The sequence below is a fragment of the Betta splendens genome, chromosome 9 (assembly GCF_900634795.4).
Source record: "Betta splendens chromosome 9, fBetSpl5.4, whole genome shotgun sequence".
Taxonomy (NCBI): Eukaryota; Metazoa; Chordata; class Actinopteri; order Anabantiformes; family Osphronemidae; genus Betta; species Betta splendens.
In genome coordinates this window covers 18,704,145-18,718,873 of record NC_040889.2, presented here as the reverse complement: position 1 = coordinate 18,718,873, position 14,729 = coordinate 18,704,145, and the positions used below count along the sequence as shown (strand labels likewise).

Genomic DNA, 14,729 nt, shown 5'->3' with positions numbered 1-14,729 from the left:
GGGATGATAAAAGAAATAAATAAAGCCAAAAAGACTGTAAAATTTAATTTAAACAGGTACACAGACACACACACACAGAGGTACAAACACATTCATTTCAGCTATAGAGACCTGAGAGAAATCTGTATGATAAAAGCTTTACAAAGGAGATACTTCGACCTAGAGTCATGTGGGTACAGAAATGATTTGTTATGCACAGTGTTAGCTCAATACCTATTCAGGTAAATGTCTGGGGCACTTTATGTAAAGTGTCTAGAGTTTGCCAACAACATAGATCATTAACATCATAAGTCATTTTTTCAAAGACTGTGGAACACACGCTCGCTTATTTCTACAGTACAAGAAACAAACTGACTGACCTACAAGAGACCACGTTATAAAGTGAATACTGGAAAGAATGACTGAAAAAAACTCACCTCCATCCCCAGCAGTTTCAGGGCTTTGGGCTAGAACAGCCAAAAGAACATAAGCAAACAGATCAAGACCATGTTTATTAAATCGACATATTATGCAAAGTGCTACGGGGTGGTGTCGACACACACAGAGTAAAATAGAACTCCTGCTTTTACATTTTCCAGTACGAACACCCAATTAAGAGTCAACTACTGTATGTTTACCGGAACAATTAGACATTCATCTACTGCACTGTAAAAACATAGCAATGAAATTTAATCAGTATTAATAAGATACATACTTGTTTATGGAAGAGTCAGTAAATACTGTAGGTAAATAATGTCTGATTCTGGACGGATGTGGTTGCACTCCTACAGTGGTGGTGCCGCCCACTGATGTGTATGTTCTGTGCCTTCTAAAACCAGTCTCCAGGCACCATATACTGTAAATCTAAGGCCAACATTCTTCTAAGGGCCTATGTGCCTCTACTGACCCCTGCTACTACTGTAAGTACTGAAAGTGCGATCATTTAGGGTCATGTAGTTAGACTGAAAACATTTATCGTACTATCACAGAAAACCTATTTACATGTAGACATATTCAGATATGAGCTATGATACGGCCATTTAAATGTATTATAAAAAGTGATGTTCTCTACAGACACAACCCAGTAACAGCCACAATAAGTTCAATTTGTGCTGGTGTGACTGACAGTAAACCATCCACATGGCAGCAATCTCTTGGTTGAGTATTTAAGTGAGAAGTATTTGTGCATTTGGTATAGTACTGTGTATCTGTATTAAAGCAGGGCAAGTATGAATTATGTATTCATGAACCATCGACTGTGCTGGTAAAAATAGCCCCAGTGTCCTGTGGGGGTTTTTATATCTGCATCTATTTCAAGGCTTTGTTCTTCAATGTGTGTGTGTGTGTGTGCGTGTATGCATGTGTGTGCATGCATGCGTTTGTGTGTGTGTGTGTTTTCATTTCATCTCATCTAGAAAATCACCGTTAAATGGGAAGGTTTCTCTCTGTCTCTCTCTCTTTCTCCGCTCTGTCTTATTTCTTTGCTTTCACTTTATCTGTGTCTTTCCAGCTGCTTTGTTGTTGACATACTATACAACGTGACAACTAGGCACATGAAGACTTATACTCCTATACTCTTATACTTAAACTACAATAGTTTCAGTGATGAGTTTTTCCTTTGGTTGATTGTGTGCTAATCATTGTGATGAGTCTCTGATGTTAGATGGGCCATGATGAGCAGCCACTGCTATAGATGGATGGTTTGTTGTTGTGGCCTGTACTGCCACTCTGTTACTGTACTTGTTATAGAAATGACGTATAATAGGAAGACGACGCCTCTGTTTGACCTTTGCTGATGACTGATCAGATGGCTCTGGACACAGATCAATAGCTGAAAAATTAAGGTTCTATTGTTGGTCCTTCTAGACTTGATTTTTATATTCAGCCTGAGGAATGCAGGCCTACATCTCAGCCTACATTTAAAAGTCACAGGCATCTGTGCTAAAATGCATTCAATGATGAGATGCCTTAATCACTCACTCTCTTAGGTCCAAAGAGGTTGTGGTACAGTGTTCTGAATCTCTTCCTGGTGTAGTTACAACGATACGCCCCCCCCATGAGGTATTCAATGACCAGTCCAATATCAATAAGGCTGATGCGGTAGTCTGGGGGCAGGTTTCCCTGGAAAGAACAGATAATGTTAACAGGCAACAACCCACAACATCTGACTAATAAAGGAAGGAAAACAAAAGGGACAAAGAGTATGAAACGCATCACAAAGTCATTCACACTCACTTCATATAATCCATATCACTGGCTATGAAAAAAAAACAAAACGTGATTATCACATTCACCTTGAAGTAGATCCAACCGAACCCTGGATATTCTCGCTTGGAAAAAACACACAGTGTCAGTAAGAAAACCACACGATAAGGGGAAATGAGACACACAGCAACTGTCTGATCTCCTCTCCAGTCTCTTTAATCAATCCTTATCTCAATCAGACTGTGGTTTACGTTTCGAAATTCAGAGGATTATTGAGTGTAGAACCATGACTAAACCATGACTACTGGAAACAAAAATGAGGTTCAAGCTGAAACAGGTTGCAGTTACAGTCATGGTTTTACTCCTGAAAGCTTTTTAGAACATAAATATTTAAAGCACCGAGCTGTAACCTTTGGAAGCAGGAAACAAGGAGCAAATAAAAACTCAGGTGCATAAAAATATGACCACGATTGCAAAATTACAAAAGATGCAAAAAAATGATTTAATTTAGCGAAATAATAATATCTCTTCAGTGAGGTTTACTGTGGTGTTGACGAGAGGAAAAGAGAGAGAAAGTGGTGATGGCTCATTAAGAGGGGGGCAAATTATTGAAAAGAGACAGATACCTATTAATAATAGAAGAGATCGTTATTGAAACACAAGTTCTTTCACGTGAGAACTAGAACCATGACAGCACTCGCTGCTTCCGCATCTACCCCAGATTCTGCAGGCATTATTCTGACTCTCATTGTCCCTTAAAACCACATCACTTATCTCACGCAACCTTACACCTGTCCTGATACGATTTCCTCCGCGATCCCAGAGTCAGACGCTCTGTCCTACTCACGCCTCGCCGTTGTTCGTATCCAGAGATTCCATTTCACTGGCGGCGAAGATTGGCAACATCAATGCCAAACCCCTGCAGGCCGACGCGCACGCTTTGAAGTAAAGGGAGCCGGAGTTCCTGCTCGTCTTTTCATACAGCTATAGTTCAAAGTGAGCGCACAAATCTTTGCCTCCTCAGTGGTCAGCGGAGCCCTCTCTTAATTCCCCATAGGCGTAAAGCTCGGCTAATAACTGTTTGTTTATACTGTGTGGGTACATCCTCTGAGTTGCCTGCTGCAGTTTCTAATTCTCCAGCGTAGTTTGTTAACTCTAAGTCTCGGCTAATTTACTAATACGGAAACTGTCTGAGGAAAAACACACCGACGAGCAAAGTGTTTTATTAAAGTTGGTTTTAGATTGTCACTATTATCTAAATGTTTGGATTATGGAAGATTACAGGTTACATTACAGATAATGTTAAAGTATCGACAGTACTGCCACACATAGAAGCTATTTCTACTGTATTTCTACTGTATTTCTCAGTCCCAGCTCTCGTGTCAGCTGAGGTTTTGACAATCTCCCAAGACTTCCTTAACCTACATGTAGGGCTCGGGGTTAAAAATCTATTAATACCAGCTTTTGGCAACAAACCTGCATTGTTCATTTACCCTTCAGGAAAACCAATTTCTGCTTCAACAGCTGTAGTCAACAAGGCAATCTCTGTGAGTCTCTGTGTTAGCACTCAACTTTCACTTGCCTAATAAACGGACGGGATTAAACATGAAAGCAGCCTTCAACAGCCCTTACAGCTGTTATTAGCACAACCCCTGCACCTGACTCAAAAGAAGAACTGTTGACAGGAAGACACAGCAGTCCACACAGGAGAAAACAAAGATGCAGTGACATCATAGATAATTAACCCAGAGGTAGTAGGTCAATCTAAAAAAGCATGTAAGATACATTGACACAGAACACCAGCTACACTATGACAAATACACACAGCTCTGCAAAAAGAAGATGGTAATATTATGCCATGCACTACAATGTGGTTGCATGTGAGATGCCATGTATTGCAAACTGCCTATTTTCTCTGGATGTAACTTGAGATCAGAGCCACGTTTAAAGACAGAGAGGCAGTAAAGGAGGGGTGGGTTTGACCAAACCTTTTCAGTGATTCCCAGAGGAGTGTGTGCCGTTACGGCAACCAGTACCTTTAATTAATGAACACCTCTGACCCCTCCGTCATCTCTCTACAGTGGGATCACTCCTAATTGGTGTGCAGATGTGCTGGATGCAAAACTCTAGGCGGTTGTGTTTTTACACTTAAAGTGTTCAGCACATTTCCAGCAAAATATAATGAAGACTGAGGGTAAGAAAACTTTACTTCATCATCATCATCTACACATAGATGCAGCCCTGACGCAAGGAATAAAATATTATGCTGTTCATGGAAAAGACTGTGTAAAGCTACTGTGCTAATAAACACCCTCAAGTTAAGAAGAACCAGACTAAATATTGTGTTAATAATACAAGTGCACTGTGAGTCTAGCGTGTTGTTTTATCCGGCTCACAGCAGTTCCACCGTGGCCTCTGTTTGCTCAAACTCCACTTGTGTGGACCAAACATCATGTAGTGTTTGTTTAACATGGCGGTGTACACATTACACAAAGAGCAGAGTAAACTGCCGAGGAGACATGAGAAGGATGAAAGTCGTGCATAGCTCTACACAGCCACTGCAGCCCACAGGTCCTGCTGAAAAAGAAAAGCTGGCCTCTATTTGCAGTTAACACCAACTAGAGCTACCGATACGTACACACAAACGGATGGACACAGAGTACAGAAGAGCGTACACTGCAAAAAATGAATAAAAAATAAAAGCAACAGAAACGCTATGTCGTCAAACGTGTCTTCTCTAACACACACGTTCAAGCATTCCCACACTGTGTACCAGGACAGACGCAGAGCTGGAGGGACAGCAGTGATGCTCGTACCTTTTTGACGTCCCTGACGAGGTGGTACAGTGTGTTGGATGGTCCATGTCTCTATGGAGAACAACAAATCAAAAAAGATTTTACCATAGCAGACTCCTGCTGAGAAAACCTTTCCCCATTCACCGTTTTCACTCTAGCAACATCACCAGGGTCATGTATTTGCCATCTGTTTATTATCTGAAACACCTCTTGTTAAGGAACGGTAAACCCACAGTAACACCACCCCCTAAAAACCAGCCATGATTGTGTCTATATGTGTAATTCAGCAAACTCTTGATGGTGCAGGTTATTCTGTACAGTCTAAACATGGAATGTCCTGTTGTCAGAAAGCAATATACAGTAACAATATGAGGCGCTAATATTACACCATTAGTGATTAGACAGGGCTGAAACATCCAAATGTGCCTTTCTGTGATCGGAAGCTATTACCCCTTCGAGGCTGCTGCTCCCTGACGCACTGCAAATAGATTAGTGTTTAGGTATGTGCATGTGTTTTTACCGTGTTGTACAGCTCCTCCAATCTGGACAGCGTGAGGAAACGATGCATGCTGACACCATTTTCAATAAGCAGCTTGACAAAGTCAACTCTGTCCAGAACTAAGGCATCCAGCATCGCCTGCTCCAAAGAACCAACCTAGGGCACAAGACATGGAGAATCCATAGTGACAACATTCGCTCCAGCAATTCAGCAGACATTAAAGTCAGTGTTTTATGCTTTTACACAGCCACGGTGTAGAATGAAGTCACAAAGAGTGTATAGTTTAGAAACTTCAAGGATTACAGTGAGCTTCATGTCTTGTTCTGCGTGTTATAGAATCTTATATCAATAATATGAGCAGTTGAAAACATCAAATACTGTAGAAATCCCAAAGGAGAAATAAATGTGCAGTTTTGCAGGGTCTGAGGTTCTTACAGGCCACTGCTGTCCATAGATGAAGATCTGACTGCGGGCAATGTCTACTCTGTTCCACGCCAGAGCCAAACTCAACTGGTCAGGAGCAGAAGCGTTGGCACCTGAGAGAGGGTAAGAGTGATGTCATGGAGAAAGTCAAGTCTGAACAATCTACTAACACACTATAATGTACTTAATTGCTAATGAAAATAGTAATTAACTAATGAAGTATTTTGTTGATTCAATATTTATATTAAATTTATTTTCTTTGGTGATCTTGTTGCAGGTCTTCTACTGTGTGGACAAAATCGACTTGCAGTTTTTTCTGTGGCTCGTGTCCAAACTGACAATATTACAGTACATAATTAAAAAGGAAAAAAAAAAAGACAAACTTTAGATCATGCAGAAAATAAAGGTATAAATATAAAACAGGTCTCACTATTTATAACTGCCTCAGCTACGGTGTAAAGTGCAGCTTCAAGCATTTAAACATTCATAGTCAGCCTCTAAGAAATTATTCGTAGTTGCACACTTTAAACACTGTTGACCACTGGGATCTCACTGAAAACCACAAGCTGCTGTTCACATTAATAATTAACCTGTAAACTGAAAGAACAAACCAAATGGAGAGAAAAATAATGATCCCAGCCTTTAGACAAATGCAGCATATACTATATATACAGTATATACTATATATATAGCACAGACAAAGTACAATTCAATTCCTCTGTGTGAAGACAGGACTGTGTAAAATGTATTAAGTACACTGGTATCATGGCTTTACAAAAGGCCTGTACAGCATTACTGCAGCTTAATGGTGTGGGTTCAGACAGAGCCCTGTTAATAAGACTCAGAGCCTACTAATAAGCGCTTTAGAGTAGATATACGTATATTAAAAGGCAGGGTGGCCTCACTTTATCACAGCTCTGCTCACAGGCAGGCTGAGCTGCAGCCAGTCAACTTTATAGACACCATCTTTGCGATACTGACTACGTCTGACAGCAGATCATCAATTATTCCAAACCTCTGTAACACAGTGTAGCTGCAGTTTCCTCCTTTCTCTGTCTGTTTCCACTTCTAGAAATCTCTCACATGCTGACTCCTTCTATTCCTTTTACTGTTCTTGCTCTGTTCTCCACTCACCAGTGTTTCTGACTGTGCTCTGCTTTGTTGAGCTTCAGGCGGTGGCTTAATTCTTCGGCGAAGGAGTCTAATCCAGTGTTTTAAAAAGCTCTCGGGCAGGATGCGACTGATTTCATTTTACACTAAAAACCTTAACGTGTCTCATTCATTCAGCTGTAGAATGGGACTTGCATATAAATGACCATCTTGCTATTTACCATAAAGCATGTTTGCCCATATTGATCTTTATAGTTTCACACGCAATGAAACAGAACTCATGGGCTGATCAGCAGATGAAGTCAACTGAAGATGTGCACGAGATGAGGAAAAGTAGAAGCACGTGTGTTATGCATAAATATTTTAAAATGTGTCTTTTCACTCTCCACCTCTACAGATGCTGCAGTTCAGTCCCATCATTCCTCTCTGTGGAATGCAAAGTTCCTCTGAGGAACAATTCCTGCGATAGTCAATCACGTCCTGAAGTGCTGAGCATTCCCACAGGACTCACTGCTCCTTTGTACACATGCGTGACTGCATGCTCACATGTACCATGCGTGCATGTGTGTGTGTGTAAACTCGAGCGATTCATTGGTTTACATCCATCATATTCCTTCAGGAGAAAAGAGCAGCTATGATCAATACAAATCACTTGAGACTATAGATCCATTAATCCTGTATGTGTGTGTGTGTGTTTGTGTGTGCTTGTATTTGCTTTGTGGGAAAGTAGGGAAAATGACTGGACTGCCGTTTAGTTTAGCCCATATTTCCCTACAGTATATAGAGCCTCTATCAGTAGGTTTATAACGTCATAGGTTGCAATGTAACAAATTGAAAGGGGTAATTATCAGGGCTGGGAGCTTCAGATGACTGCAATTATGCATTTAATAACAATTGCCACTGAAGTTTTATAAATAACATTAAGCTTAATTAATATAGATGGAAAATTGAACTAGACAGCTGACTTTTACTTAAGGAGCTCTGAGATCTAACTGCCTCATCTGTCCTTGAATCGTTGCCCTTATGAGAACTTCATTTTATTAATACTGAAGCTTGAAGTTAAAACACGCAGGAGATCGAACTTTGCATAACTGAGACCTGTACATTATTTTCCATGGGCACAGAACTAATGAGCAGCTGTGTTCGTCCTAATTGATTATTCTCCAGGTGTTGCTTTCATGTCGAGATTTTATTAGCAGCACTGTTTGTGCATATATAAATATTTATTAAAGTCAGCTAATGAGCTATTAATATGAACATGGCAAGTTTGCTTTGGAGTCCACCTGCACTGCTGTGACCAAAAGTCAGTTAATAAGGCATTTCAACGGATCCATAAAATGAGAGAGCAGGCATAGGATGCTGTGTGATATATCACAGAAACTCTGTTTCCCATGTATAAGTGTGCACACCCACCTTTGAGTAATGCAGTGAGGATGGCAAGGTCAATGTCTTGATGACCCTCTGACCCCATGCGAAAAACCGTTATCTGAAAAACAATGTGAGAGCGAGAGAGAGTTAGACAGCAAGAAAGGTGCATTATTCTACAAGAGAGACTGACTTGGGTCTTAAGTCCCTCTATTGTTGTGGGATAGAACCTGTGCCTTTACAGTAGCAAAAGGCAATGTGGCTGTATCCTGAGCGAGACTGCGCTCCATTGCTGGATTAAACTACTTCACTCAAAGCGCTGCTGCTGAGATGCTCTGAGGGGGAGAGAGCAGAAGGGACCGAGAGGAGAGGTATTAAGCTGATATACTATCGTGCGTTTGCCGCTCTGCACTCAGTCTTTGCTCACTGCTGCAGGGGCCACCACAGAAAAGCTCACATGACGCCTTGTTCACCGTGGGAAGAGATCTGCTGAGAAAGCAACTCATGAGAACCCATGAGGCTAAAAACATGACAGCGAGAACTCACATAAATATGAAGTAACTAGCTAAAAGATGTTACTCCAAGGAAGATTTGGGACGTTTTTCTGTGAAGACCTCCAGCTGCGTTTCTACATGTTGACTGGGATGAACTAATGGCGCAGTGGATGGGAGCCGAAGGGAAAACCGAGGCGCGTTGCTGGGTTTTTGTCCTGTAGCAAACGCGGTGCTAGCACGTATGTGGCAGAACGCGTTCACATGTGTGAGCGTATGAAGGGCACCTTGTGGGAGGCATGCATGGGAGGATGCGTGTTCTGAATGCCTGATGAGACATTCCTCTAATCCCTCCATCCACCCATCTCCCCCCCCCCCCCCCCCCCCCGCAGCCCATCTCCCCTCCCATCTCCCTCGTCTAAATGGCTTTATTTCATTGAGCTCTGGGAATCTGCGGGCTTTGTTGCTGTAGCTGCTGCTGCTGCTGCTGCTTTCCCTTGGGCATGCTGCAACGGTGGAGGCTAACTGTCTTCATTCTCTCTGTTTGCCTTATTCGCACAGTCTAATGAAAACGGGCAAAAAGCGATTCATTTGGCATTGATAACGTAAAGTATCTATTATCCGGGCTCATTTATCACTTTTAGGGCGTTTGCCTATTACGTTTGGGCTCCTTCCTGGGAGAGAAATGAAGAGTGTGTCATCATCCTAATGCCTTGACCCGTGTCACGCATTGCAAATTCAGCCATTAATAAGAAAAGCATCTGTGCATGTGTGTGCTCACGTGCGTGGGCGCGGGGTGGTCACGTGCCCCTGTAATCAAAAAGTTCTTTCTTGGGGTGGAAAGGCGAGTAATGGGATGCAAAGTATTGATTGAGGTGTTCAGAAACAGGAACATCAATCAGTTGCTGGTGCAGCCTGTGATTTCAAGTGCTTCCCTGCGTTAGGGTAGAGTTCGGCAGGTGTGTGTTTGAATGGTGGGGTCAGTGGTACAGTAAATGTGAGATTAGTAGATGTTAACAACATAGTTACATTAGAAACAGTCTGCTAAGTTGTTCGTGTCAAGTTACTGATATCACCCACTTAGTGCAGACTCCTACAGACTCTAGTGATTATAGGAAAATGGAGAGTTCTTCTTATACAATCCTACACACACACACACACACACACACACACACACACACACACACACACACACACACACACGGCTCTTAGTTTTAGCACTGAAGATGGATGACAGATTGAAAGAGGAAAGACGCAGATTATAGAAGGTGTTCACTATTGCCCCCCCCCCTCCCCCCGGGCTTCTCCTTCTTCCTCCACCGATAATCTTTATGCACTGCACCTCCAACCACTAATCTTACAGCAACCTCCCACTGGCATGCTAACCCCCACCCCCACTCTCTTAGCCTGCTTCTGAGTCTCTGCTTCTTCCCTTCCTCCAATCACACCCCCAAGGTGACCCTGTGAATATGCGCTGCTCGCGTGTGCGCAGGAACACGAGGGCTAAGCCAACGGATGGCTGTGACCACACAAGGTTGCTAAATTCATCTCAACAATCCCTCTGAGCGTCATCAGCATGTGTGCACAAAGGTAAACAGACGGCTTCCTCATCACCTATTTTTATCAGCTTGAAAAACATAAGGGTGCTCCTCAGTGCTTACGGTGGCAAAGATCAAATTTTTCCAAAGAGTATATGTGCTGTGTGAAGGCAGCTGCACTGCTGCACAGGTGCTTTATCAATATTAGAGTTTACATTATCCCCAAAGGCGGCATGAACTCTTAGAATTTTGCTGCCTCTGATCACCTAAGCGCTGAACATACAAGAGACAGGGCACTGACTCGTGTCTAGTACTCTCCATCTCTTCTTTGACATAAACAGAGGAGAAGGGAGAAGCGTGGAAATGATAAGGAGACGGGGATTAGTGGAGGCAGGCATTGGGAGGATAGCCATGAAACAGCAGCAAAGACAGAACACTTGTAAAGCGACTGGAGACGGAAAGAGGGAGATTCAGAGGTGATAAATTAAAGAGAGGTATAAAAAATGGAAGGCGGTGCCACATTTTTCAGCGTGATGGGTTTCCTGTAAAGTATGTTCAGACGCTAGGCTACATGCTTAGATCAGACGCTCTTCACGCAGCTGTGAGCCAAGCTGATTGGAAAACATTCATCTCCATTTAACGGGCAAAGACCCCGCTAATGCAGCATTTACGCTAAAACGCGAGGAGACGCAATGAAGCCTTGACGTTTATAATGTCCTTTTTTTTGTTTGGTGTTGTGTGATCCCTCTCTAAAAAACACACCTGAAGGTTTTCAAAAATCACTCTGACACAACACAGTTCTGTGGGAAAAGATTACACTGCAGCTATAGGTGGTTGTAGTGTGTGTGTTTAATGGGAAATAAAGACAAGGACAATTATTGTGTTTTGGATGTTTGTGATGTTAATGAGGCTGCTATTACATTGTCCTGATTGTACTTACTTGTTACAGTAAATAGCAGATGCTAAGTTTTATCTTATCTGTGCACAGAGGTTTCCAGTCTCTTAGGTGCATTAACAACAGTAAAAATCTAGATCTGAAAAAGTCAGATGTTTAACTTTTCACTATAAACTATTGTGTATTTATTATGTGTATTTTTAACTTTTTAGAATAAACCAAAATACAGGAAAATAGGTCTCATCATATTCCAACAGATAAACTGCTTTAGACATCCAGTAATCAGGTGAGAAATGTTTGGTTTTTCTACCTCATACTTTGTTTTCCTTTCCTCATTGTGTCATTTCCCAGCATCCTCCCTTTTTCCTCCATCTGTCCTTCCAACCATCCCCACTTTCTTCTCTCTCTCATGGTCCATTAAGTCACTCATTTGCTCTGCTCGTTTTCCTCCTACTCGTTCTTAGTTTCTCTTGTCAGGGAGGTGGAGGAACATTGTGGGCTGGTGGTTCCTCCTCAATTTTTAATCTGAATTAAACATATACAGTAAGGGACTATTCTGCACTCAATTATTCATACCAAGCTGGAAGATACCAGGACAGTCATTCTGGCCCTCCCTCCAAGAAGATGGATCAAGCGAGGAAGAGAGACAGAAGCGCCTAATTAGAATTGGGTGCCTACATTTTAAAAACTCTGGTCAAAAAGCATTCTGTAGTTCTTTTGCTGTAACTGTTTGCCATTCATAATAAATAAGTGTAGCTTTGTATACTGTAGAGGAAATTAACATGTAGATTTCGAGAACATACATAATAATAATTCATCAGCTTTGCATTTACTTCCAATTTCCCCTCCCTCTATCTTTGACACCTAATAATCTACAGTATCATTTATCAAACCAGATTTGTTACAGGTTAATGAGCCAGGACACTTAGAAATGAGAAAGGAAAGCACAGCAGAGAACCGTTAACAGGCTTGAATAAAACTCTTAATTCCACTACTGTTTGAAACTACTGGATGAAAAATGATTGTTTCTTGACGTAAAGAACAAACAGACCTTAGTGTGATATAGAGCAGAGGGTAAAGGGAAAGACTCAAATGTCTCTATGAATAAATCAACATGCTGGAAATGAGGAAGTTTCTCCCAGTCTCTCTGTTGTGCGCCCTCCTAGGTAGACACACTCTCACCCTCTCTGGTACAGTACATTATCCCATCCAGCCGCATTTAGACTTTTTTCTCCTGCTACTCTTTGGCTTTCGTGCCGCACAGGCAGGAAATCAAAGCACAGGCGTAACTGCACAGAAACAAACACAGCCTTTCATTGTCTCCCTCTTACACATTCACCCTCTTCAGACTGATGCACTGACCCCAGATAAAATCGTATTTGCTGCCAGCACGAATGTGTCGATGCCTGTTATCCACTATGGTTTTATCAACCGGCTTATAACATGGGTGTTTTTATGTTGACACCATTTGGCTTTGCTATTTATAGGGAAATACAGTTTTGTTTTTTGTATGGAACTAAAGACTTGGTACTGTACAATATATCAGATATATTATATATAAACACTGAGTTTATTTATATAATTAACCAATTTCACTCCAGTCTAAGTCTAGGCTCCCTTGTCAATTTGTGCTCTAATGTATTTACTGTAAGCCCCAGTGTTGTCATCAGGCAATATGCAATGTGAACCTTTAAGGGAGTCCTAATCCTATTCACAAGTAGAGCTATCGCATTTGCTTGGTTACTCACACACTTTCTTTGTACCATTTCTCTATTCCAGTATTACACACACTAACACGCCTTTTGAGTGCAATTTAGAAATCCCCTACTATCAGCCAAAAAAACAGGAGGCCCACACCTGTGGAAAAAAAATGTCTATTTAAAGGCACACGACACCCCGGCATGCCTTATGATCGATATCGCCAAAGAATATAAAGATGTAGTAGAGCAGCGGCTAATGTGTATGCACCACAGCAACCACGAGCATTACTTACGGTTACTTGACAGCCAAGACACAGACAAGATGGGAGAGGTATTGAAGTAAGGCAGCACAAATTACAAAAGGTGGCCTAGAGAAATTAGTCTTTGTCATTTTTAATACAATTTTTAATATAAGCTAAAATATAGTGTTATGCCAGAAGATTTGATTAAAGAATCAGGGTGTGATTCCCCTTTAATATGTTTACATACTGTCTGACTGATGATCACTATATTAAATACCAACAACAATTTAAATGGTCTTGCTGTTAAACGATTGCAGTTTCACACTTTTGTCTTTGGTGTCCTTGACTTGTCCTTCATTACAAACAATGATTTCTGCATCTTAATTGTGGTCAGAAGTGAACTGCGTTGTTAATTTGAACGCTAAAGGGTTAAAACACCTGGAAAATCTAGTTTAGGCTTTGTGAATGGGAGCATGTACTGTAAATTCCCACTCACAGATTATCTGGCCTCTACAGCAGCCGTTGCTGAATGGTTCACATTCCATTGTTCTGTTCTGGTGTATTGTGGTGAGTGGATCCATCAGCGTGAACATCAGTCAGCCTGGGGAACCCCGCAGAGAGCGCAATCAATCCAGTTACACGCCGCACAGCCGTGACCGATGATTGGACTGTCTGTGAAATACTGTGTACTCTGCGTGAGCACACATTAGTGTGCGCATGCTTCACAGGGCTGATGTTTAAAATAATCTAACACCTGAATCCCAGACTGTACAGCTTTAAACCTTTGACTAAACCGTTTAGTCTACATCAGTACTTCAACTTCAGTGATGAAATAAGACCTGTGTGTAAACACTAGAGATGGCATAATTAATCTTTTTTATTTCATTATTTCTCTGCTTTACAAAAGGTACAATGCAGCGTCCTGGGTTTCCTGGTGCAGGACTGTGTTTAAGGGTGTGTGAACTGCTGTCGTACACACTGTCAACTGTGGCAACAAGGGATCTTGACCCATGCTAGTCAGATAGATTCTATTTACACTAAGTAAGTATGCAACAGCACAAATCAATTTCAATTGACAGAATTTATTAGAATTTAGTGCTGAGTGACACTCCTCTGAGCAGAGGGAGAGTTCTCCCCAGTGGGAGGGTGTGTGTGACAGCTGCACTCAACAAGATGTGGCGCCTTAACTTAAGCGCTGCCAAAGGGCTACCGACTCTCAAGGTGGAGGCCATTTGGTCTCAAACGCCCTCTGAATATATTTACATCCACTTAACATTACATGTCATACATAAAAGATGGAGTAATAATTGCTTTATTAAAAGTTTCAAGATGAGAAAGCTCCTTTTTACAAACCCAGTTAGTTCTTCCTTCATAAAGTCTTCATTTTAGAACCTGAAAGTGCAAGTGAACGGTGGGACCCAGAAGCTGTTAATTAGCAGTTAACAGTGGATGTGTGTACACGTGGATACATCTTGTGTGGTGATTGT

At 41.6% G+C, this 14,729-nt stretch overlaps 1 protein-coding gene across 12 annotated transcripts in view; it reads right to left on the bottom strand.

Moving 5' to 3' along the window:
* The window catches only part of trpm3 (transient receptor potential cation channel, subfamily M, member 3), a 97,453-nt gene that overhangs the window by 17,933 nt on the left and 64,791 nt on the right, over positions 1-14,729 (bottom strand). For 8 of the 12 annotated variants that reach the window (XM_029160658.2, XM_029160656.3, XM_029160654.2 and 5 more), the window contains 7 exons: positions 8,425-8,497; positions 5,914-6,014; positions 5,500-5,634; positions 5,001-5,051; positions 2,274-2,309; positions 1,960-2,100; positions 417-446 (listed from right to left, as the gene is read on the bottom strand). In XM_029160658.2, the coding sequence (XP_029016491.1) occupies positions 417-446; positions 1,960-2,100; positions 2,274-2,309; positions 5,001-5,051; positions 5,500-5,634; positions 5,914-6,014; positions 8,425-8,497 (567 nt within the window). The remainder of the gene's footprint in view (positions 1-416; positions 447-1,959; positions 2,101-2,273; positions 2,310-5,000; positions 5,052-5,499; positions 5,635-5,913; positions 6,015-8,424; positions 8,498-14,729) is intronic. The other 4 variants (XM_041072030.2, XM_029160652.3, XM_029160661.3 and 1 more) reach the window with 1 other exon arrangement.